This window comes from Macaca fascicularis, chromosome 9 (assembly GCF_037993035.2).
Source record: "Macaca fascicularis isolate 582-1 chromosome 9, T2T-MFA8v1.1".
Classification (NCBI taxonomy): domain Eukaryota; kingdom Metazoa; phylum Chordata; class Mammalia; order Primates; family Cercopithecidae; genus Macaca; species Macaca fascicularis.
This window is the reverse complement of record NC_088383.1, coordinates 20,491,485-20,517,227: the sequence shown is the minus strand read 5'-3', so window position 1 is coordinate 20,517,227 and position 25,743 is coordinate 20,491,485. Positions and strand designations below refer to the sequence as shown.

The 25,743-nt window shown below is 37.4% G+C and overlaps 1 protein-coding gene and 1 non-coding gene across 2 annotated transcripts in view; both read right to left on the bottom strand.

Annotated features, from left to right (window-relative positions):
* The window catches only part of MALRD1 (MAM and LDL receptor class A domain containing 1), a 673,535-nt gene that overhangs the window by 112,692 nt on the left and 535,100 nt on the right, over positions 1 to 25,743 (bottom strand). The window contains exons 35-36 of the mRNA XM_074000837.1: positions 19,667 to 19,930; positions 7,053 to 7,178 (exon numbers count right to left, since the gene is read on the bottom strand). Coding sequence (XP_073856938.1) covers positions 7,053 to 7,178; positions 19,667 to 19,930 — 390 coding nt within the window. The remainder of the gene's footprint in view (positions 1 to 7,052; positions 7,179 to 19,666; positions 19,931 to 25,743) is intronic.
* On the bottom strand, positions 16,642 to 16,855 carry LOC123567039 (small nucleolar RNA U3). The gene has a single exon (XR_006689740.1). It is a non-coding gene; the product is annotated as a small nucleolar RNA U3 (small nucleolar RNA).

The window sequence follows — 25,743 nt, the reverse complement described above, 5'->3', positions numbered from 1 at the left end:
TATGAACTGCCTCCTTATACACTCACGAGACATCTAGACCCACCAATCCCTGTCAATTCCCCTATTCAGTTAAGACCCAAGTTGTTCCTAGGCTTTTTATTTTTACTTGACACATTGCAATTGTACATATTTATAGGATATAATTCAACACCTCTCTTGCAGGATACCAGTCCTCCCTCGGTGGGTTACTTTAACTCCAACACTTGATTAAAATTTCCTGTCTTTAATTTTAATCGAATAAATATATTCTGAGCACCTATAAAATGTCTGGCACTGGGCTGGGCACTGGAAATATACTAATAAATAATATAGGCATCTTAGTATAGTTGTTAAGACTGAGGGCACAGGAGCCCAGTTGCTCATCTCAGCTCAATTTATTAGCTGAGTAGTATGGGGCAAGGTAGTTAACATCTCTGTGCCTCTATTTGCTTTCTGTAAACAAGGTTAACAAATAATAATTATCTCATAGGTTTGTGAGACTGTTAGAAGAACAACCAGTTCATAGTATGAGTTTAATAAATGTTGAGTTTAAAAAGATATATAACCATGGTCCCTGCTCCTACTGTCCTTCCAGATGCAAAAAAAATAAAATAAAATAAAATAAAATAAAATATTAAAAAGTGAGTGTGGCATTAAAATGCAGGATGAAATTATTCTATTGGGATGGATGTTCTAAGGGTGATGGGAACACCAAGAAGAGCACATTTGGGGAGTAAGAAAAAGCTTTCGAGAGAGAATCAGTAGCCATTTATTTGGGCAGTAGTGGTAGTGTGTGCGTGTCAAGGTGAGCATAAAGACCCAGAGGCCACAGAAGAGGGTGTAGCATGATGGAGGAACTGAAGACAGTCCAGTCTAGTTGAACTGCTCATAATACAAAGATAGTGTAAAAAAAAGTCAGAGACACACAGTTTTTGGGTCACATCAGCCCAGCCAAGATTTTAAGAAGGGAAGTGCCATGTTTCATGTGTTAGAATTCTGGCTGCAGTGCATCAAGTCAACAAAAAGACTAAGCCTAAAATTTGAGAGCCCCATTAAGAGTCTTTTTTGTAATAAACTAGCAAAAATATAATGGTTGCCTGAATTAAAGGATTAGGATGGGTTTGGGGGTAGAAAGTTGTTGACCTTTTAAGAGATATTTAAATATTAGGATTGAAACATCTTGGTGACTATTTGGAAGAGTCAAGGATAATGTCCACCTTTCTGGCTGGGTCACTGGCTAGTTGGTGGTTTCATTCACTGAAGGGGATTTATGGGGAATTAAGATTTTTAAAGGAAAAGATAATGTTATGTTTTAAGTGCATAAGGCGCATCCAAGTGGAAGTGACCTGACCTGTGGGCATTGGAATTTTCAGGTCTCAACCTCAGATGAAATATTTAATACGAAGTAGAGATATAGACTTGAGGCTTTTCTTCAGATATTTTTCTCTGCCTTTTAGATAGCATCACTGTTTGGAGTTTTTCCTCAAGTCATTTTGAAATCATTGTTTCTGGTACTATAGGGTCACATAGATAATGTTCCTTGTCTTTGATAAGCCCAATCTTAGCAGAGACAGAGAAAACACTTACTAGAACAGAGAAATGATGATAATCATGAAGGATAGTGAGAAAATAGAGAACTAGAAATTTTATGTAAGCAATACATAATGAAGTAAAACAAGGAAAGGGTGGCATGAGAGAGCAGACTGTTAAGCAGTGATAAGGTTTGGTTTTGTGTCCCCATCCAAATCTTATGTCAAACTGTGATCCCCAGTGTTGGATGTGGGGCCTAGTGGGAGGTGACTGGATCATGGGAGTGGTTTCTGATAGTTTAGCACCATCCCCCTGGTGCTGTCTCATGGTGGAGTTCTCATGAGATCTGGTTGTTTGAAAGTATTTAGCACTTCCCCCTTCTCTCCCCCTCTCCTGCCAGCCATATGTATGTGCTTGCTTTGCCTTTGCCTTCCATCATGATTGTAAGTTTCCTGAAGCCAGCTTAGAAGCAGAATCCTGTCTAACCTGCAGAACCATGAGCCAATTAAACCTCTTCTTTTTTTTTCTTTTTTTCAAATAAACTACCCATTCTCAGGTATGCCTTTATAGCAGTGTGAGAATGGGCTAATAAAGGCAGTCATTGCACACTAGAGAAGGAATAGCAGGCATTAAGAAAGAGGAAAGCAAGGAAGGAGGAAAGTTGCAGTTTAGGACCAAAACTGAAATATATCTTGAGTCTGGCATCATTTTTGGTTTCAAAAAAAATCAGCAGTTTGTTTTCCCAGGAATGTATTTCCCATCTTGCCCTCCCTTAGTCCTCCTTATTTAACTAATTACATAAAACAGGGGAGTAACGTGCCGAAGATGAGAGTAAGGAGCTCCGTCCCTCAGGACTGGTGGCATGCTCCACTGAACAGAACGGACATGGCATCTCCTTTACAAATAAGCAATTTGCTGATTTGACTGAACAATAGCGACCAATATGATAAAGCATAAATTGGTACAAACTTTGTTAGATAAGCTGTTTTATGGTGATTTTTGATCTTAGGTATAATTTCAGTCTTCCTCAAATATGGATTTTGTTTTATTGAAAAATGAGAACAGTGTTGGAGACTGCAGAGTATCAGAAAACAAACAGCACAGCAGAGCTGCTCATTTTGGGGTGGGTCATTCATATTTAAATTGATTGCAGAAAATGAAACATAAGCTTGCTTTACATCAGAATGATTCTGTGTGAATCTAAACATGCATTTTTGTGCTGTATAGTGGAGCACGGTCCAAAGAACACAGATGTTCACTGGAAACAGAGGTGAGTCCTGTTGTTTTGCAGGGCAGAAAACTCACAGGTTGTCTCTGTGATAAGGTTTTATAACTTTCTGCTTTAGACCCAGGTTCTTTATCCATAATACAGAAAGACACAGCACCAAGTATTTTCAGCTTTGATTTACTCAAAACGATTTTAAGCAGAGAGCAAATGAAATGGGGAAGGAGATGGATATGGCTAATTAGCCATGAAGAGGCTGAGTATTTCCAGGAGATAAGTAGATATAATTCCCAATATGGGAACTGGGAATCTATGGGGCAATATTACCATTAGCAGAGGTTTCCAATCTTTAGCCACAGCAATGTCTCTCTGGCTTGTAGCCCTTTGTGTTGGTTATTATGAATATGTGTCTGGAGGCCAATACAACTGACAACTGGTTACACAGAAATATCATTCTGGGTATTTCACATTGAATCCCAAAGAGGAACACACATATAAAAACAATAGTAACTTTTAAGCTTAAATAGAAATAATTTGCAAGTAAGCCTCCATTTTTCCCCCTTAATGTACATAGAGACTAGGGAAGTGACAGGTGCTATATACTAGTTTTCTGGGAAGATTGATACCACGTGAATCCTGGTGCTCCCTGATGATACCTGGCTCAGTCATGTAAGAGTTATGTGACTTTGAGCTAGGTACTCTAAGTATAAGATTCTTCATGTATAGGCCAGGCACGGTGGCTCACGCCTGTAATCCCAGCACTTTGGGAGGCCAAGGCGGGCGGATCACGAGGTCAGGAGATCGAGACCATCCTGACTAACATGGTGAAACCCCGTCTCTACTAAAAATACAAAACATTAGCCGGGTGTGGTGGTGGGCGCCTGTAGTCCCAGCTACTCGGGAGGCTGAGGCAGGAGAATGGCGTGAACCCAGGAGGCAGAGCTTGCAGTGAGCCGAGATCGCGCCGCTGCACTCCAGCCTGGGTGACAGAGTGAGACTCCGTCTCAAAAAAAAAAAAAAAAAAAAAGATTCTTCATGTAGAAATATATATGATAGCACTTCCTTATAGGACTGCTAGGAAGGTTAAATTAAATTTGTGAGCATTTTTATACTAGTGAATGGTGTGTATAAGGTATTAAATAATTGTTCTCAATCATCTTTCCATATTGGGGGAGTATTTGCATTGCCTATGAAACCTAGTTTCCTTGACACTGCTCTCTCCATCTTCTTCTTCTTCTCTTCCTTTTCTTCCTTTGTGGTTATAATCACCATCACCACTACCATTTATATAAGGCCTACTATGTGTCAGGGACTGGTCTAAGAGTTTTACATGTGTTATCTCACTTAGTCCTCATAACCTTGTGTCTTATATACCATAATTATCCTCATTTTGCAGAGGAGGAAAGTGAGGCCTCAAGTGGTTCATATAACTTACTTGAGTTAATAGCAAAGAAGCATCTGAACTAGAACTAAACCCTGTCTTCTGACTCCTAAGCCTGTTAGAGCAAAAATGTCAAATGACTAGCTATTTAGCTCAGAATTTCTACAACTGCTTGCAGTTTTTGATGCTGTGGGCATACGAACCCCTTTGAATCACGTGGCATTTATGTACTGTCCCAGATAAGTATGCATATACACAATTATTTGCACATAGTTTGAAGAGATATATACACCTTAGGAGTCCACCTGAAGATTTTGTGCAACAAACCAAGTCCCAGAGGGAAGAGATTATTCTCTTTATCTTGAAATCCTGGCACAGGGACTACAGGAAAATCTATCAAGCCTCAAAAGTTGATATCATAGAAGCAGAGAATAGAACAGTGCTTACCAGTGACTGGAGAGGGGAGGAAAAGGACAGGCAGAGGTTGGCCAATGGGTACAAAGTTACTATTAGATAGAAGGAACAAGTTTTGGTGTTCTATTGCACAGTAGGGTAATGGGTGAATATTAAGATATTGTATATTACAAAATGGCTAGGAGAGAGGCTCTTCAAAGTTCTTACCACAAAGAAATAATTAATGCATGAGGTGACAGATAAGCTAACCACCCTGATTTGACCATTATACAAAACATATGCACTGAAACGTCAAATTGTACCCCATAAATATATACAATTATGATGTGTCAATTAAAAAATAAAAACAATAATAACAAACAAACTTGAAGTAGCTCCACAGTACTTGCCTGAGAAGTGTTTGCATTTGTTTTGTTTGGTTTTTAAATACTTCTGAAACTTTATTAAGCTGTATCATCATTATCGTCATCATCATCATCACCACCACCACCATTGTCAGTGTTTTTATGTATAGTATTATATTTATAATGTCCCATCCTACAATTTTACATTTTTAGTGTCCTTTCCTAATTCTCCTTCAAATGAATGAATATCATAATTATAGTTTCTCCTTAGCATAAGCTTTATTAACCTCTACTACCACAAATGACTAGAAAAACACTTTCAGTTTAGATTTAGCCAGACAAATTCTAGCCAATAATTTCTGGTTGCAAAGCAACCAAAACTGGAAAATAATATACTTTCATAATGTAAGTTAGGCATGAACAGGATTCATTGAAATATGTGTAGCCTGCAACATTTATACAGTGCCCGACCTTAATATTCTTGTTTATGACTTAAACCTCAAGGTGGGTGAGGCCAGATTCTGATCATGGTGAGACCACTATGGATGCTGTAAAGATTGAGTTCACAAAAGCCTATTAAATGCTGACCTTAAAAGAATATAATGTTGGAAAGAAAGAGTAATGTGTAATGTACATTGACAAATCTTTAGTGTGGATCAGGCTTGAAGACATCTTTAAAACAGAAGCTTGGCTTTATTATACTTGATTGACAGGCCAAAAAGCATACAACATGTAAATAGATAAAACATAATATAATAGGGATTTTATTTCTGAAAACTGTATTTCACTAGTTCTTTATTTTACTCTAACCCAATAGCTGTGTCAACATGACCTACACTTTGGAAGTGAACTGTAAACATGACTGGTGACTGATGAAGAGACGGACAACAAAAATGTGTTCTATAGTACTACCTGCAGAGTGTCTGTTGCTGGGTATGAATGACAAGTATTCTGTTTTTCTGATCCCACTTTTAAAAGTAGACTATATCAAAGAAGCTAACAAATTATAACATATTATATTTGTGCTCATATAGGACCATGCTGAAGATAATCTCATCTTTATGTAAATAAGTTTGGGTCTGGCATAAATACTGACTCTTACTAGTGTCAAAGAATGGAGCTATTCAGTAATGACTTTCTTACTTTCTGTAAAGAAAATAATACTGGTATCTTATCTGAAGTACATGCATTCTGAGTGCAGAAAAAGTGACAAAGAGTATCCATCTTTGCACATTTTATGGGGCCAGATTTGGTCACTTTTTCATTTGCTTTTGCACTCATAAACTGCAGTGCTGTGTGAGTACTCACTTCCAGCATTATTTAAAAAAAGACGTTTTCACAATGTGATTTGATTACAATTATCATGCTTCTACCACAGATCTCATAATGTTCTCCTCTCTTGAAAGATACAGAGTATTTTCTTAACAGTTTTGATATAAAATATTTCCAACTTATTTAGGAAATCTCACTGAATATATCTCTATCATTAATTTATATTATCCTTTAGCTAGGACAAAACCATATTGCCTTTAATGGTCTGTTATTTTATATGTCACCTAAGTGAAATAAAAAAAATCATTTACTCAGGAGAGATGTTAACAAGGGGCTACAATAAATCAGAAAATTTTAAAGCAGCTTTGATAAAAGTATAATGACAGATATATACTGTCAGTTCTTATGCTATATAAATGTTCCAAGATCAGAAGAAAGAAAAATGTTTAGAAGTCAAACTAAGGTTTAATAAATTTAGTTTTAAATATGTAACTAGATTATGCAAATAGAAAACTCTTATAAAGAAGTGGACAAAAGAAGACCACAATTTAAAAATAAAATAATAGCACTAGATTGTATAGGGTTTCTTTATTATAGAAACCAAGCAATTTTCAGAGGAGAGATTAGTAAATGCTAATAATCTTAAATTACATTGTGTTAAGATTACATATTTGATTTTTCTTTTCTTATCAAACATTGTATAGATCTAGCATGAGCTCATTATATGTTTATAATTTTTAGAAATGTAGCAATTAATGTCAACATTCTTTCTGCCCCCAAACCAAGAATAGAAATCCAATTATTCCATACTTGCCATTATTTAGAACCTCAAGTTTTAATATTTTCATTGTGTGCAGGTTAAGTTGCTGGTTCATATCACAAGAATATTTTAATGGAAATGGGGTACCTGAGCAGCTGGACTCATCAAGCTGGAAATCCATGCAGTCGGCAAAACCATCACAGCGCTGGTGGGCTGAGATACAGCTATTAGAGGAGGCACATACCAGAGCTCCATTAGAACAGCTCTTGTTGGCTGCAAACAAAAAGAATAATGATCAGGGATGCAAGCATTTTTTTTTTTGTCTCAGTGAATTATCACAACAAAATAATATGTAACAGTTTATTATATTACTCTTTTTTTAAATTATACTTTAAGTTCTAGGGTACATGTACACAACATACAGGTTTATTACATATGTATACATGTGCCATGTTGGTGTGCTGCACCCATTAACTTGTCATTTACATTAGGTATATCTTCTAATGGTATCCTTCCCCCTCCCCCCACCCCACAACAGGCCCCGGTGTGTGATGCTCCCCTTCTTGTGTCCAAGTGTTCTCATTGTTCAATTCCCACCTATGAGTGAGAGCATGCAGTGTTCGGTTTTTTGTCCTTGTGATAGTTTGCTGAGAATGATGGTTTCCAGCTTCATCCATGTCCCTACAAAGGACACGAACTCATCCTTTTTTATGGCTGCATAGTATTCCATGGTACATATGTGCCACATTTTCTTAATCTAGTCTATCATTGATGGACATTTGTGTTGGTTCCAAGCCTTTGCTACTGTGAATACTGCCGCAATAAACATACGTGTACATGTGTCTTTATAGCAACATGATTTATAATTGTTTGGGTATATACCCAGTAATGGGATGGCTGGGTCAAATGGTATTTCTAGTTCTAGATACTTGAGGAATCGCCACACTGTCTTCCACAATGGTTGAACTAGTTTACAGTCCCACCAACAGTGTCAAAGTATTCCTATTTCTCCACATCCTCTCCAGCACCTGTTGTTTCCTGACTTTTTAATGATCGCCATTCTAACTGGTATGAGATGGTATCTAGGAATCCAACTTACAAGGGATGTGAAGGACCTCCTCAAGGAGAACTACAAACCACTGCTCAACAAAATAAAAGAGGATACAAACAAATGGAAGAACATCCCATGCTCATGGATAAGAAGAATCAATATTGTGAAAATGGCCATACTGCCCAAGGTAATTTATAGATTCAATGCCATCCCCATCAAGCTACCAATGACTTTCTTCACAGAATTGGAAAGAACTACTTTAAAGCTCATATGGAACCAAAAAAGAGCCCGCATTGCCAAGACAGTCCTAAGCCAAAAGAACAAAGCTGGAGATACCACGCTACCTGACTTCAAACTATACTACACAGCTACAGTAACCAAAACAGCATGGTACAGGTACTGAAACAGAGATACAGACCAATGGAACAGAACAGAGCCCTCAGAAATAATACCACACATCTACAGCCATCTGATCTTTGACAAACCTGACAAAAAACAAGAAATGGGGAAAAGATTCCCTATTTAATAAATGGTGCTGGGAAAACTGGCTAGCCATATGTAGAAAGCTGAAACTGGATCCCTTCCTTACACCTTATACAAAAATTAATTCAAGATGGATTAAAGACTTAAATGTTAGACCTAAAACCATAAAAACCCTAGAAGAAAACCTAGGGAATACCATTCAGGACATAGGCATGGGCAAGGACTTCATGTTTAAAACACCAAAAGCAATGACAACAAAAGCCAAAACTGACAAATGGGATCTAATTAAACTAAAGAGCTTCTGCACAGCAAAAGAAAACTACCGTCAGAGTGAATAGGCAACCTACAGAATTGGAGAAAATTTTTGCAATCTACTTATCTGACAAAGAGCTAATATCCAGAACCTACAAAGAACTCAAACAAATTTACAAGAAAAAAACAAACAACACCATCAAAAAGTGGGCAAAGGATATGAACAGACACTTCTCAAAAGAAGACATTTATGCAGCCAACAGACACATGAAAAAATGCTCATCATCACTGGCCACCAGAGAAATGCAAATATTATGTTACTCTTGATGTTTTTCTAGTCTGATATTCTGGAACACAGTTCTTTTTGAAGAATATTTCAAATGCATTAACTTAAAAATTTCTGGAAGGAAAACCACATTTGCTTGTAGAATCACTTCCCAGATGTGCACTCTTAGGGACTGAATTGTGTCCTCACCTCAATGTTCATATCTTGAAACCCTAACCCGCAAAAGGACTGTATTTACAGATAGGAGCTTTAAGAAGGTAATGAAGGTTTTAAGAAGAGAGAGACATCAGGGATGCACTTATATTGAGGAAAGGCTATGTGAAGACATAGTAAAAAGGTGGCCATCTGCAAGCCAATGAGAGAGGCCTTAGGAGACACCAAACCTGCCTACATGTTGATCTTGGACTTTTAGTCTCCAGAAGTTTGAGAAAATAAATTCCTATTGTTTTAGCTATCCTGTGTGTTATATTCTTATGGCAGCCTGTGCTGACTAATACATGCATTACGTAGTGTTACACATGTCATCAAATGCATTGCATTAAATGCAAGCAGACACTGATCTGACTTCAATAGGCAAACATTTTAATAGCTGAGAGATGCTATTGCTCATAAGACTTCGGTTGTTTCAGAAAAGTGTCCTTATTGATGCCCATCACATTGATGCCTATTCAATGGCTATCTAGTCTTGCAAAGCACTTTACCTTTCTTGTACGCAACTTGATTAATTTAATGATATCTGATTTGTCTATTAGGAAGCTCAGTTTTCAGTTCTAAAATTGTACTATGTTCTTCCTTTCTTTAGGATTACAACTTCCTAGAAAGAAGAGGCTGTGGTTGGCACTGAGTTAGAGCTAAATGAGAACTTCTCATTTCAGGCTGCCATCGAGTGTGAAATATGGTTCCTCTGTTTTCCTGCTTGCTTCAGGACCTGGAAGCTAAGAATTCCGGGTTGCAGTCCTGATCCCTTTTGTGGTTCTACTCTGGTTCTGGTCTGTGCCAGTGTTGATGTTCATCTTGTTTCTCAGAGTATTTAATGGGATAACTCTACTATCTAGCATTGTGATGTGTCTGGAGCAGAGGGAATGTGTCAAAGCATGAACTTACTGCACTATTTTGTCAGAAAGTCTGGATAGATTTCAAAAGCTCTAAATAATAATGGTATTGATCTATTCTTGTTTTCTAACCCTGCTCCTCTGAGTACCAGGGTTCAGCAGAAATATGTCAAAGGCAGCAGTAGATAGTCAGAACTGTCTCGCACTTAACCCAGGTTCAACAAGAACAGCTTTGTTTTCCTCTGCTTTACTTAATGGTATCATATACAACTTCTCATTTGAACATTTTACTCCAAACCTGCTACTAAAAGTTTAAAGATGATTAGTCTGAAAAATTCCTTGCACATGAATAAAGACAATGAAGTTACAACCTTTTCAAAGTAAATTATTTAAAGGACCCAAGAATAAATGTCCCCATGTATGGTTCTTATACAGATATTGCCAGTTCTTTCATAAATTATTTTTTTCTTCAAGTATAATTATGGGTTGGAACAAATAATTTATTTTATGTATCATAGATAATTGACACAATTAATTTTGAAAATGGCCCATTAAAATATATTTTAAAGTTGTACATAAAAAAATCGTGTTTTTAAGAATATGTATCTCCATTGACTGAAAATGCTGACTCTGAAAAATTTAGGCAATAATCTTTATTGAGCAATTCTTCCTGAGGTGCTAGATTATGAATTCACACCAAAAAATATTGAGCTTTCACCATATGTAACACAGTGTCTTAGAACTTAGAACGTAGAGTTCAGGGCAGAAATTTAAAAATGAATGACCAGAATCATACATAGTGATGACAAGAGAACAACAATACAGGAGTGATAAACAGCTCAAAACAATAAGAAAAGAAATTCTGTGAGGTGAAACTTAGTAGACAAAGCATTGCTGTAGAGAAGCATTTATAAAAACGAAAATTCCTTTAGCATACAGAGATCTATAAAAGCTGAAGGTTAAGATCAGAATCTTTAAACATATTTTAAATTTTAATATTTCTAGAGAAAAGCCATTTAGTAAAGTAGGAATAAAGTCTACAGATGGAAAATCAATAAGCTTTCTATTGGTTCAGCGAGTACAGCAGTTCGCTTTTGACTAGGGAGGTTGGATAAGGAAGTAGTACAGATAAACCAAAAAAAAAAAAAAAAAAGCTGGTCCAGGCACAGTGGCTCACCCCTGCAATCCCAGCACTTTGGGAGGCCGAGGTGGGCAGATCACATGAGGTCAGGAGTTCGAGACCAACCTGGCTAACACGGTGAAACCCTGTCTCTACTAAAAATAAAAATTAAAATAAAATAAAATAAAATAAAAATAGCCAGGATTGGTGGCTTGTGACTGTAGTCCCAGCTACTTGGGAGGCTGAGGAAGGAGAATTGCTTGAACCTGGGAGGTGGAAGTTGCAGTGAGCCAAGATTGTGCCACTGCACTCCACCCTGGGAACACAGCAAGATTCTGTAAAACAAAACAAAACAAACAAACAAAAAGCTGTAATCAAATGGCAGAAATTGTCTAGGGTTTCAGGAGAAGACTGATCTTCAGCATTCCCAAATGTTTAAATCATTTTAGGATATACATAGACAAGATAAATTACATTGCAAACCAAGTAAACTAGGAAATAATAATCTTCAAACTCTTATAAGATAAACTCTTAAAGCAAAATCTTATAAGATAATGTTTGTTAAAAATGAAGAAGTACGTAGGCATTTCTCAGCGATATGGTAGGCTCAGTTCCAGATAACCATAATAAAGCTAATGTTACATTAATACAAGTCACATAAAATTGTTCTTTTCCAGCGCATATAAATGTTATGTCTGCACTATACCTTAGCCAATTAAATGTGCAACAGCCTAATGTCTAACAAAATAATAGCTAGAAAATATTTAGTCTTTAGTTAAGCCAGACATTGACTTCTCCTCTCTAGCTGTGGAAGTCCTACATGGCATCTTTTTCCAATAGAAGGCTGTTTCATTGACACTGTAGATCTGTTGTGCAGCATAGCCACCTTCATCAGTGATTTTAGCTAGATCTAGATAACTTGGTACAGCTTCTCCATCTCAGCATTTGGTGACTCATCTTGTACTTTCATGTTATGGTGATGGCTTCTTTCCTTCAACTTCATAAACCAACCTCTGCTATCTTCCAGCTTTTCCTCCAAAGCTTCCTCACCTCTCTCAGACTTCATAGAATTAAAGATAGCTAGAACTTTGCTCTAGATTAGGCTGGAGCAGAGGGAATGTGTCAAAGAATGAACCCACTACACCATTTTGTCAGAAAGTCTGGATAGATTTCAAAAGCACTAAATAATAGTAGTATCAATCTATTCTTTTCTTCTAACCCTGCTCCTCTGAGTTCCAGGGTTCAGCAGGAATATGTCAAAACTTTCTCCATATCCACAATAAGGCTGTTTTGCTTTCCTATCATTTGTGTATTCACTGGAATAGTGTTCAAGACTACTCCAGTGTTCACTGGAGGAGCCTTCAAGAATGTTTCCTTCACATTCACAACTTGGCTGTTTGGAGAAAAAGGGCCAGCTTTCAGCCTATCTTGGTGTTCAACATGCGTTACTCACTAATAATCATTTCTAGCTTTTGATTTAAAGGGAGAGATCTGCATTTTCTCCTTTCACTTGAACACTTAGGAGCTATTGTAGTTGGCCTAACTGCAATATTGTTCAGCCTCAGGGAACGGGGAGACCCAAAGAGAGGAAGAGACAAATGGGGGAATGGCTGATTGGTGGAGCAGTCAGAACATACACGACATGTATCAATTAAATTTACCATCTTATATGGGCATGGTTCACGGCACCGCAGAACAATTACAATAGTAACATCAAAGATCACTGATCGCAGATCACCAAAACAGATATAATAGTCATGAAGAAGTTTGAAATATTGTGAGAATCACTAAAATGGGATACAGACATGATATGCGCACATACTGTTAGAAAACTGGCACTGATAGACTTGCAGGATGCAAGGATGAAGAGCTTCAGTTTGTAAAAAATGAAACATCTGTGAAGCGCAATTAAGCAACACACAATAAAACAAGGTGTGCCTGTTTATTTTATTTTGTATGCACACAAAAATGTGTATATATGTATCTGATATATATGTGTGTGTATATATACACATATTTTGTGTGTGCATATATATTTTTATCATCATTATTTTTCATTGCAAAAAGCTGAGAGATAATATAAGATCATAGCTTTAAGGTTTTAAACAATATAATATATTAACATTTGTATACAAATATGGCAGATACTACTCATCTTCTTGAAAACATATATTTTGAACCCTTCCTCTATGGGAGATAGGAATTTATCCATATTTCTTCATCCAATTTCTAATGTGACTGGTAACTTGTTTTCAAATTGACTGTATAATAACGAGCTCTAACTTGTAAATGATATAAGTTCACAACTTTGGCACAAATGCAGTTGAAACACATTAAAAAATCAGAAAATAAATGTTTTCAATATAAAAAGTTTTACTTTTGTCTTAGAAAGTTAACAGCTTAGATAGTTAAAAACTGACTTTGGCTTCATGAAATTTATAAACAAAATATTAGTTTCTGTTGCATTTTAAATAGCATTAACATTATATTTAATATTCATAAATTTTCTTTTAACAGTAGGTGGCAAATAAATTATGAATGCATCTAATATTTATTGGCATCCATAAGGCAAATAACATTGTACTGAATATAGGAAAATAATCTGAGCCATTTACTTTCTATTTTTCCTTCTTTATTAATATATGTACGACATAGAATAATTCCAATATTAAGCCAAAAAATTCATACATAAAATTCATAGAAAACTCGGGTTTCAAAATGCTTCCATGAATAATATCTATTTTTTGGTACATTCTCTTTCAGACATTGTATTTTAAAATCTGTAAAATACTTATTTGGCTGAGCATAGTGGCTCACACCTGTAATCCCAAAACTTTGGGAGACCAAGGCGGCAGGATCATTTGAGCCCAGAAGCTTGAAACCAGCCTGAGCCACCTAGCAAGACCCTACCTCTACAAATTTTGTTTTAAAAAATTAGCTAGACATGGTGGAGCATGCCTGTGCTGCTTGGGAGACTGAGATGGCGGGATTACTTGAGCCTGGGAGGGCAAGGCTGCAGTGATTTACAATTGTGACACTGCACTCCAACCTGGGCAAAAGAGTGAGACTCGGTCTTAAAAACAAACAAAGAAACAAACAAAAACAGTTATTACATTTCTCATCCTAGAAATTGGTATTCTTTCTTACCAAAATAGGCTAAGTAACACAGGGCATTTTGTGCCACATAGCTCATTCACTCAGGTTGATGATACTTTAAACAATTTATGAATGGTTCATTGGCACTACTTCCTGAAAGCAAAATTTCTCAATTGGTTATAGTTGCTGCATGGAAAATATATTTGAACATAAAGTAAGCCTATGGATGTACACCTATTTTCTAGTAAAATAAAATCTATATGCAGCAGATCAATATTTCTAATGGCAGAGAAACTATGGTCTTGGGCCATGAGAATGAAGGCTACAAGCCCTTCAGGGCACACACACCTAACATATAGCAGGATGGATATTTATTTTATTCTTGATTTAAATTCAACCAGTACTCTTATTAAAGTATCTTAGCAGTTTAAATAATATTCAATGAAACTATGAGATAATTTAATGGGGAAAGGATAATAATTTATTGTGTGTATTATGCACTCTACCATATTAATTTCATTTACTCCTCCAATACCTCCCTAAAACAGATTAATTACCATGATTTTTAATGTTGAAAAAAACTGAGGAACACTGTTGTAAGAAATGAAGCAGGTAAATGCAGAGGAATAATCTTCACACTGTTGTTGAAAAGCACTATCGGATGTTGAGATCATAGCTAACATATTTAAAAGCCAATTGCAAAAATATTGCTGATAAGGTGTGATCCACAAGTCTTAGGAATGTGACCCATTCCAAATCACCAGAAGTGGTATGCACTTCACAGGACATATCCATTACCATCGGAAAGGAGGTAAAACACCCACTTATGCCCTTTGTTTTTCACAGTTGTTCTGTCATTGATGCATAGTTTCCATGTACTTCTCCTGATCTATTCTCCACCTTCTCTCCCCATCTGGGCCCTGGAAGGCTGGACGATAAGGATACATTAATAAGCCTTTTAAACTTCTGGTGTATGATTGGATTTGGCCAATGGGTAACACCACCAGCAGATTAATATGGAGTGAAGAGACCCTTTGAGGTCAGCATGGACTAACTGCTTCCCTTAACTAAACATCTTACCATGTACTCCCTTCTCACTCTAGGCTCAGGTAACTGAACCTCCTCTCACACTCTTTGGTCTGTAGGTGATAAAAGCCCTCACTCTTACTATCCCTTATGGCTTTGCTATGCATACTATTTCTCTAATAAACAATCCCCTTATTAATATTTTTTCAACTTATGCAATATCAATAACTATTTCTTGCCAGGATATTGACTGACACAACCGCTGATGAAATCTTGAAACTCTCCTGGTGAATAGAAGATGGCTATCAGAGGAATATCAGTGAAAAGAGTGTTTCTAGTTTTGTGCTATTCTTCCATATAATTAACCATGTTTCTTCTTTCTTTTCTTTTTTTAGGGAAAGGAGATATGTTTGATAAACACTATATTGCTTCAGTCCATGAAAAATTAATGTTTCCAATGGAAAGACAATATTCAAATATGAAGTGTTTTTAAATGTTGAACTCACAGGTTTATCTAAACATTTCTAAGACTAGAAAATTTATTTCTGCAAAAATAAAGGCCTGTAAACATCTATTATTGTTGACTTCCCTGTCTAAAATTGTAAACATCTCCAAATCCTTAGTCCTACAACATTTAAACATGAGAAAGCCACAGAAATCAAAGAAACCAATTCTTTTTTCCTGCATTCCACTCCAATTACGACTTCTTGAAAGAGTTATCTACAATTGATTTCCCTCTTTGACATTTCCCATTTGCTCTTAAAAAAAGAGTAGCTTCAGAATTCTGCCCTTCCACTCCATAAAAAGTTCTCTCTCCAAAATCATCAAAAACCACTTTTTTTGGCTTTTTCCAATTTATATTTTTTAGGCCCTTTTTTATTTGATCTCTCAGAAACATTTCAACCTGTGAAGATTTTGAAACTAAAGGATTTTTGCCTTTAAGATCCTCAGTCTCTTGTGACCCCACTATGTCTAGGACCACATCTTCTCAGTGTCTTCAATGTCTGCTTTTTTCTAAACAGTCTTTTAGCTGTTCCTTCAGGTTCTGCCTGCCACTTTATCTCTTTCCTCTCTCTTTGATCTCATCTACACCCACAGCTTCAATAATCATACGCTGATGGCCATGCATCCTTATATTATCTTATTTTTAGCTCTCTCCTGAGCTTTATATATACACTTCCAAACACATTCTGAACATTTTCATGTGCACGGGTCACAGGTATCATATACAACACATCTAAAATTGAAGCCACATCTTCCCCAAACATGTTCTTCTCCTATTTTCCCTAGCTCAAGCAATGGCACATTAGCTGACCTGATGTCCAAATTAGAAAGTTGGAAGTCCTTCTTTTCTTTTTTGATTAACAAAAATCACTCAGACTACATTCTCTCCCTTTTACTTTCTGGAAGGAAGAGAAGGACATAATCAATGGCAAATGGTAGTTGGAACAAAGCAAGACCAAGAGCCAGCTTCATGTTCAGGAGAGAAGGCTGTACCTCCTCCTTGTGCTTCTGGTGCCCTATGTGTTCAGAAAAACTTCTCTAGTAGCAAACTATAGACGTGATCCCTGAAAGCACAGTCTTGAAAGTCACTGCTGATTCCTTTCTCTTCCTCATCACCTGACCATCCCTTAAGTCTATTAATAATCTTTACCTTAAAGTCTAATCAATTGCTTTGTATTTGAACTGTTGACATCTCCTAACCAGTCCCTCTTCCTCACTCCAATCCATCTCATATCCAACTTAAGTGCCGTTATGTAGCACTGGCATGGTTGCACAGGGGTGAGGATTCTGCAAGATGTGGGTCCCGCTTCACTCTCCAGGATTCTTTCTACATTTCCAACCACAGGCTCTGCTCTAGCAACACAAAATATGCTTCACTCTAACGACTTGTTCTCTGCTCCTGGAACAATCTTCACTTCACTTGAATCCAGATCTCTGCTTTATTCATCCAATGACTATTTGTCTTTCCAAGTTTGGCTGTGTAATCACTCCTCTCGTGAGAATGTAAAGACTCCCTAGCACCATAGAGAGTTCCCTGTGTGCCTTCTAACATGAGGTGCTTGTCTGTGTCATAGGATTGATCATATAGTATTCCTCACTTTCACTGACTAGCCTCCTTCACTAATGTATAGCACATCTTCAGCCTGAGCTCTGAAAGTGTCATATCTATCTGTCTCATCAATATGTAACATAACATGTGGCATCAGTTAGGCTCTTAATGAGGTTTGTGAATAAATGAATGAATGAATGTGAGTTTACAAAATCACATTCTAAACCAATAGGAAAGTCCCCAAAGACCATTATATCTTCACATGTTTGGTGAATTTTGACCACTAAATTCTCTTATTCTATAATTTTGTTCTAGAATTTTGTCCCCCGTCTATTCCTAACATGGGCTTATTTCCCTTTTGGAACAGAAATTCATAGGACTAGGCAAACTCCATTTTTCCAGTGAATGCCTAGCATTATAAGGACACAGTACTTCCCTAAGCTTCTCTTTAAATAGCAGTCTTATTTGAAGCCAAATATCATATGGCTATACTGAACTTAATATGATTTCTATCAGCCAAATTACATTAGAGCTCTGATGGGAACAGGGATAAGTAATTTGACAGGCTTTCTCTTTTCTATTCACCTCCATTTGCTTACCTTGCTTCTAAGAAAAGATTATAAGACCTGACAGGTTGACTTTATCTCAGAGAGAATATACAGGTAGGAAATAACAGGGAGTTGGAAAACCAATTTGTTAGTCTGAACCAGGAAAATAGTTTCACTGATTTAAGGCTAAAGCCTTTAAACATCCCAAGGTCATCTCTCTTTTCTTTCATTCATCTTTACTCCTCTTCCAATTGTTCCAAATTTCTAGAGGTCCCATACTACACAGGTCCCTGAAATAGCCCTTGCTTTCTTCCTTCCACCTTTCCTTCCCTCCTTCCCTCCTTTGCTTCCTTCCTTCCTTCTCCGTTCCCTTCCTTTTCCTTCCCTTCCCTTTCCTTCCTTCCTTTTCTGTCCCTCTCTCCCTCCTTCCCTCCCCCACTTCCTCCTTTCCTCCCTTCCCCTCTTCCTTCTTTGTCTCTCTTTCGTTCTTTTCTTTTCTTTTCTTTTCTTTTTTTTTTTTTTGAGACAGATTCTCACTTTGTCCCCCAGGCTGGAGTGCAGTGGTACAGTGGCACAATCATAGTTCACTGCAGCCTCAAACTCCTGTGCCCAAGAAATCCTTCCACCTCAGCCTCCAGAGTAGCTTGGACTACAGGCATGCACCACCCCACCTGGTTATTATTATTATTGCTATTTTTGTATAGATGGGGTCTCACTATGTTGCCCAGGCGGGCTTAAACTCCTGAGCCCAGGGAATCCTCCTACCTCGGCCTTTCAAAGTGCTGGGATAACAGGCCTGAGCCACTGCACCCAGACTCATTCAATGTTCTCCTCTTGTAGTTACATTTCAAACTGCCTTTTACTATTCCAAAAAGTATGATCATTAACATATAGTTTATGGACCACTATCACTGCAGCACTAATCCAAAAATATAATATGGTATAATAAAATATAAAATAAGTAAGGAAGCAAGCAAATAACTAAACAAAATGCTAGGCGTTTGGACACCACCATGATTATGTACTCACTTTAAGATGTGTGTAATTACTTCTTACCTAACATTCTTCCTTCCCTACCTGACACTAGCTTATTATACTAAAAATCAAAGGTACTGAATACAAAGCTTGGGATTTTACATGCATCTGCTCAAATCGTCACAGCCTTGTAAGTTAGGTATTACTGAATTCATTACCTGGATGACAAAACAAAACTGGTAGCGCTCAAATAACTTCCCCCAAGACTGCACACATAGTAAGTGACAGGGATGAAATTCAAACCCATGTCTCTAGGATGCATTATCCCATGAACTCCTAATGACATGACATTTACTCAGGTAACGATCCAGATCCAACCCTTAACTATATAGATCCATTAAAATCAATATTTGCCACTTGATCAAAAAGGAAATATCTATCAATATGCCCATTACTTGAGCCATCTTCATGAACCTTTGTGGTAGGAAGAAACTCTAACTGAATTTCTTCAAACCACTTCCATAAACACGTTAATGAGATAAAAACACATAATGGCATCTTCCATATCAATGATTTGATGTAAATGGGAAAGGAAATAGATAGGTTTAACAAAAATTAGCATGACCGCAAACACGGTGTTTCTAGAAACACTAAGCAGAGGACAGATGCCTTGTTTTGCAACATAACACAGGAAGCTGTGTTATTAATGATACAATCACAGTAAGGCTCTAGAGAACTTCATTTTATCTGTGGAGCCTTCTCTCTCATTCTAAAGCAGCATTCCTTCCCTGACACACTGAGTTAGTGAAAGTAACTCACAGCAGATGAGTTCATCTTCATTGAAGTGGCAATCAGGCACTCCATCGCATAGCAGGAGGGAAGGGATGCACTCATTTGTAGAGCACGGGAACTCCATGTTACTACAGAGTGGAGGGGTGGGGCTGGGAGGACAATCCATTTCATCGGATCCATCTGTGCAGTCTTCATGTCCATCACATTTCCCTGAGAGAGGGACACATTGGAGTGTGTAGATACAAGAAAAGTGATCAGCTTCACAGGGTGATGGCTGCGCTGGGACAGGACCTAAAAAAGAGAGCAGGTCAAGTCATGTCGGCATTAGGGAATTTCCCTCCATCCAGTGTTGGGACATTACAGGTTGCATTTATTACTGTATAAAATGAATTTTGTTAATCGAAGTAAATTAATTTCCAATTAGGATTAATAGGAAGCCCACAAAACAGGCAAATGTGATTCAATAATATGACTTATCATAATGTCAGGAACATAAAAAATTATTTTAATTTCAATAATTTGGGGGGAACAGGTGGTTTTTGGTTACACTGATAAGTTCTTTAGTGGTGATTTCTGAAATTTTGGTGCACCTATCACCTGAGCAGTGTACACTGTACCCGATATATAGTCTTTTATCTCTCACCACATGCCGAATCTTTCTCCTTGAGTCCCCACAGTCCATTATATCATTATTACGCCTTTGCATCCTGATAGCTTAGCTCCCACTTATACATGAGAACATACAATATTTAGTTTTTCATTCCTGGTTTACTTCATTTAGAATAATGGCCTCCAGCTCCATCCTAGTTGCTGCAAAAGACATTATTTCATTCCTGTTTATGGCTGAGTAGTGTTCCATGATGTATATACACTGCATTTTCTTTATCAACTTGCTGATTGATGGGCATTTGGGTTGGTTCCATATCTTTGCAACTGTGAATTGTGCCGCTATAAACATGCATATGGATGTGTCTTTTTTCATATAATCACTTTTTTGGGGGGTAGATACCCAGTAGTGAGACTGCTGGATCAAATGGCAGTTCAACTTTTAGTTCTTTAAGGCATCTCCATACTATTTTCCATAGTGGTGCTACTAATGTACATTCCCACCAGCAGTGTAGAAGTGTTCCTTTTTCACCACATCCGCACCAATATCTATTGCTTTTTGACTTTTTAATTATGGCCATTCTTACAGGTACAATATTTTTTAAAAAGGCATCATTGACACGGAAACTGACACCTTCAAATTAAAAAAGACATTTTGATTTCTATGCCTTCAATTGGACTATTAAATCAGATTGTGCTCAAGAGTAAAGATACTTTCATGCAGTAAATTAGAAACTTTGGAAAGATGCACTCACAATTTTAGAATTTAACGGAATTGTTACAATATCAGAGTATCATTTATTTACTGTCTCTTAGTGGCCCCCACCCAGGGAATCTGGCTCTTGAGACCCTGGCCAGGTTTGAGCCACAGACGTAGAGATCTGCTATGGTTTTGTCACACTGCACTCCGTCCTTGAATCTTCACTACAGGTGAAAGGCCATGTGCTGCCATATCTAAAGCCAGATAAAATCATAGCGTAATCTAAGATGTTACACTAGGAATCCTGAAGGTAGCCTGCTTCAAATCCAACCAACTCATTTTACAAATGAAGACCCTGAAGCCCACAAATTTTAAATATCCAAAGACTCAATGCTAGTGTAATAAACTTTGGTTACATGAAACTTTTCTGCAGCAAATGTTTGAGTCCACATTAAGCCAAACTTAAAGCAGAGGCTGACTGCTAAGTGTTGACTATCTGATGTTTCTAAAGGTCAGAGAAGATATGTGAATATATAGGACTTCACTAATTGGTGATTAGTGGGATGCTTCTTACACTCTGTATTGTCCCTGTGCTAGTTAGTGAGGGACTCAACAATATATTAAGGGGAAACTATAGAGCCAGGTAACAATGGAGGCCAGTTCAGGAATGGTATATTTTGTTTTCTTGACATTTTAAACTATTTTTATTTATGGGTTGTATGAGAATAATTTGTATTATATGTAAAGATGATATAGTGAGTTCATTTAAAAAATGAGATTTGAAAGTCCCTCTCCCTCCTCACTAAACCAATAGTGAAGATATATCTAGAAGGAATTTAGACTCTGACCCTATGACTAAAGTTACGTATATGGGATACATGTGGCTGTGCTTAGGAAGCCTATGTTCGTAGAAATCAGTATATTTAAGTAGGAGATAGATAAATGTATGACTTGGAGACATCGCTATCATGTTTTAACCTAACTGCCTGAGATCACAGCAGCATATAAAATTGCAAAGTTCCAATGTACAAATTATAAATTCAAACTTTGAAAGTAAATTGGATTTAAATATTTATACTTTTATATATAGCTCTTCTAGTACCCGCCCATGGTCAAATAAATAGTTTCTCTGCAAACTTTTCATTAGATTAATCTCACACTTAAGAAGGACAGAAAATCTTTTTTTCTAAAGTATTTTATGTATGAAACTTTCATCTTTACGAGCTCACCAAAGGTCGAAAAGGTTTAACAAATTCTTTGCATGTAACAAGAATCTAGAACCAACTTTAGTAATATATCTATGACTTAGCTAAGTCTTAAAAAAATGAGGAAAGTAATGTCTCTATTTGAAAACAAACACAGACTTCTTATGTTTCCCAGTTCCTATTCAGAATGATGTGTGTGTGTGTGTGTGTGTGTGTTTCTCTATATTTTTTTCTTACAGTGGATATGCAAAAATAAAAATTTCTCCTTTTGGAGGTAGCCATTGCATTAAATGTCAAATTTTTTTTTATTGAATGATACTCAGAACTCACTTGTTCTAGACCCTTCTTTTCAAAGACTCTGTTGGGCTTGTCCTGCCTATAGTGCATACTGGCTTGTTGCCCGGCTTCCTCCATCCACATCAAGGTGTCCATTCCCCCAGCTGCTGGGAGGTTGCCAGATGACAGCTCATGTTTGAGTCAGGCTCCAGGAATTGCCCTCCAGAGTTACACCACCTCCTGGGAACAGCTCCATTCATTGACCGGTGAGTTGGAGATAAGATGGTCTAGGCCCTATGCCTCAAGGTAAGACATCTACAAAGAGCCAGTGCAGCTCCAGAGCTCCCCATGGTATCAGTGGAGGCTCTCACTGCACTTGCATCACAGCTAAACCCCACCTGCCACCAGGCAGATGCCCAGTTCTGTTTCCTCCCCTCCTTTGCAGGGATGTTCCTGAGACAATTTCTAAGAAATCTCTGTTTTAGAGTGTGCCTTAAAGTCAGCTTCCCAGAGAACCTCACTTGTAACACTCTCCAAACATAAAAATGAATCTAGTTTAAATTAAATCTGCTCTGAATTGCTCCTCAAATTTTCTAAAGAAATATTTCTGATGTAGGGAGAACATGACTTTGCTTCCTATGGAGAGTCTAGGTAGTCTCTTAGCCAAGAGCAGTCCTTCATTCACTCCATATTTATTTTGTCTCTTGTTTTAACCTAATGAAAACTCTGTATTCTACTATAAATCCATACTTTTTGATATAAGTGGTTTCCTTTAGGTAATCAAATAAACTAATTCTCCTGGAAGATGTACTATGTTTATCTTTCGACTTGGATGCACTCTGCCATATACATGCTTTAAGAAGTGTGGCTAGATGGTCATGGTGGCTCATGCCTGTAATCCCAACAGTTTGGAGGCTGAGGCAGGCAGATCATCTGAGGTCAGGAGTTTGAGATCAGCCTGGCCAACGTGGTGAAACCCCGTCTCTTCTAAAAATACAAAAATTAGCCTGGCGTGGTGGCACACGCCTGTAATCCAGCAACTCAGGAGGCTCAGGCAATCGATTTGCTTGAAACCGGGAGGCAAAGGTTGCAGTGAGCTCAGATAGTGCAACTGCACTCCTGCCTGGACAACAAGAGCAAAACTTTGTTGAAAGAAAGAAAAAAAGAAAGAGAAAGAGAGAGAAAGGGAGAAAGAAAAGAAAGAAAGAAAGAAAGAAAGAAAGAGGAAGGAAGGAAGGAAGGAAGGGAGGGAGGGAGGGAGGGAGGGAGGGAGGGAGGGAAGGAAGGAAGGAAGGAAGGAAGGAAGGAAGGAAGGAAGGAAGGAAGGAAGGAGGGAGGCCGGGAAAGAGGGAGGGAGGCAGGGAGGGAGGGAGGGAGGAAGGGAGGGAGGAATTAACCATAAAGTGTATCTCATGTTGCAGTTTGCAGTTGATTTATTCTTTATATTTTGGAGCTGATAATAATATACAATTCCTTTAACTCTGTAAAATAAGAACAACATTCGTTGTTCTCTTTTTAATACTCTGAAAAACCTCAGCACTACCTTAAATGCATGTTACTAGTGAAAGAAGCCAATCTGAAAAGGCTACACGCTGTCTGATTTCGAAGATATGACATTCTAGAAAAGGCAAAATTATGGAGACAGGAAAAAGATCTGCCAGGAATTATGGGGTGGGAGATAGGGCAAGGAGGAATGAAAAAGTAGAGCACAGGAGATTTTCAGGGCCGTGAAACTAACTATATGTATTGTATTATAATGCTGGATACATATCATTGTATGTTTGTCAAAATCCGTAGAACTTTCAACACAAAGAGTGAAACTTAATGTATACTATGGACTTGGGGTGACCACAATGTGCCAAAGTAGGTTCATCTCATTGACTGTAACAAATGTACCACTCTGGTGCAGCATGTTAATAGCGGGGAAGACGATGAGGGTGGGGGCAGGGAGTATATGTGAAATTTTCTTCTCAATTCTGCTGTGAACCTAAAACTGCTGTAGAATATAAAGTATACATATACACACACAGAGAGACATACACACACTGTATATATACATGTATTAGCTTTGATATATAAAAATAGCAATATTGGTGGTGAGATATCTATCTATAGATCTGTCTTATGAAAATTTGAGGAGCAATTCAGAGGAGATTTAATTTAAACTAGATTCATTTAGAGTGTTATAAGTCAGGTTCCCTGGGAAGCTGACTTTAAGGTACACTCCAAATCAGAGATTTCATAGAAGTTCTCTCAGGAACATCCCTGCAAAGGCATAAGACAGATCTATAGATAGATATCTCACTACATATATATATATATATATATATAATGAATATATACACATATAAAATATATACATATATAAAATATGTCTATATATATTATATATATCACCACCAATATTCCTTAGAACCTACATTGTAACCAACACCTAATATTTGGTGATTCTCTTAAAATTTCTATGTTCTAATTTCTCCAAATTTATTTGAGAATGTAGCAATCCAGCAAGTAAATGCATAACACTTTGATAAATGTACTGTGCCTTGATCAAGCACATTGATCCATTTCTTACTATGCCCAGTGAGCTGCTTGGTCAGGTTGCTAAAAACCAATGGCATTGAGGTGCAAGGCTGGTGACTGTGCAAGGGAAATGCTTTCAGGTCGGTCCCAACAGTAGTTAGCCTCCTTGGAAATTCATGTTGTCGTTCATTACGTGAGACAGTTACTGTGCGGAAGAGCCTAACATGCTCAGTGCAAAAATAAAACTTAGATCAGGAAAGCAAATGAAAATAGTACATTCTGTGTTGATAGTGTCGTTTGCGTATTCCCCAAAGAGTACCATCAGAAAGGATGAAGGGATGTACAAAAGAAATGTAGAGGGGCACTCAGAAATGTTGGTGACTGTGATGGAGGGAAAGAGATGAGAAAATAAAGACATTCCAAAAAAACGCTGATTCATCTTGACAAGATGACTCATTATATATCTTAAGGGTGTTTGTTTGTTTGTTTTTGTTAAGTCAACAGTTTTCAAGCTACATCTGATTAGGGGTATTATACAGACCTAATGCTGGGGTGAGAAGAACAAAGAGATTCATATGAAAGCTTAGTTTATATGCTTTAGGGAGTGTTTCTCAAAAGGAGGATCCCAAGTTTCAAGTGTGTTGGAATCAGCAATAAAGTGTATCTCATGCCATTGTTTGCAACTGATTTATTCTTTGTATATTGGAGCTGATTCAAGGCTGTTCCAGCAATAAAGTTACTCTCACTCACTTGTACGCCACCAAATATGCTTCCTTCAGTAAGGAATAAGGGTG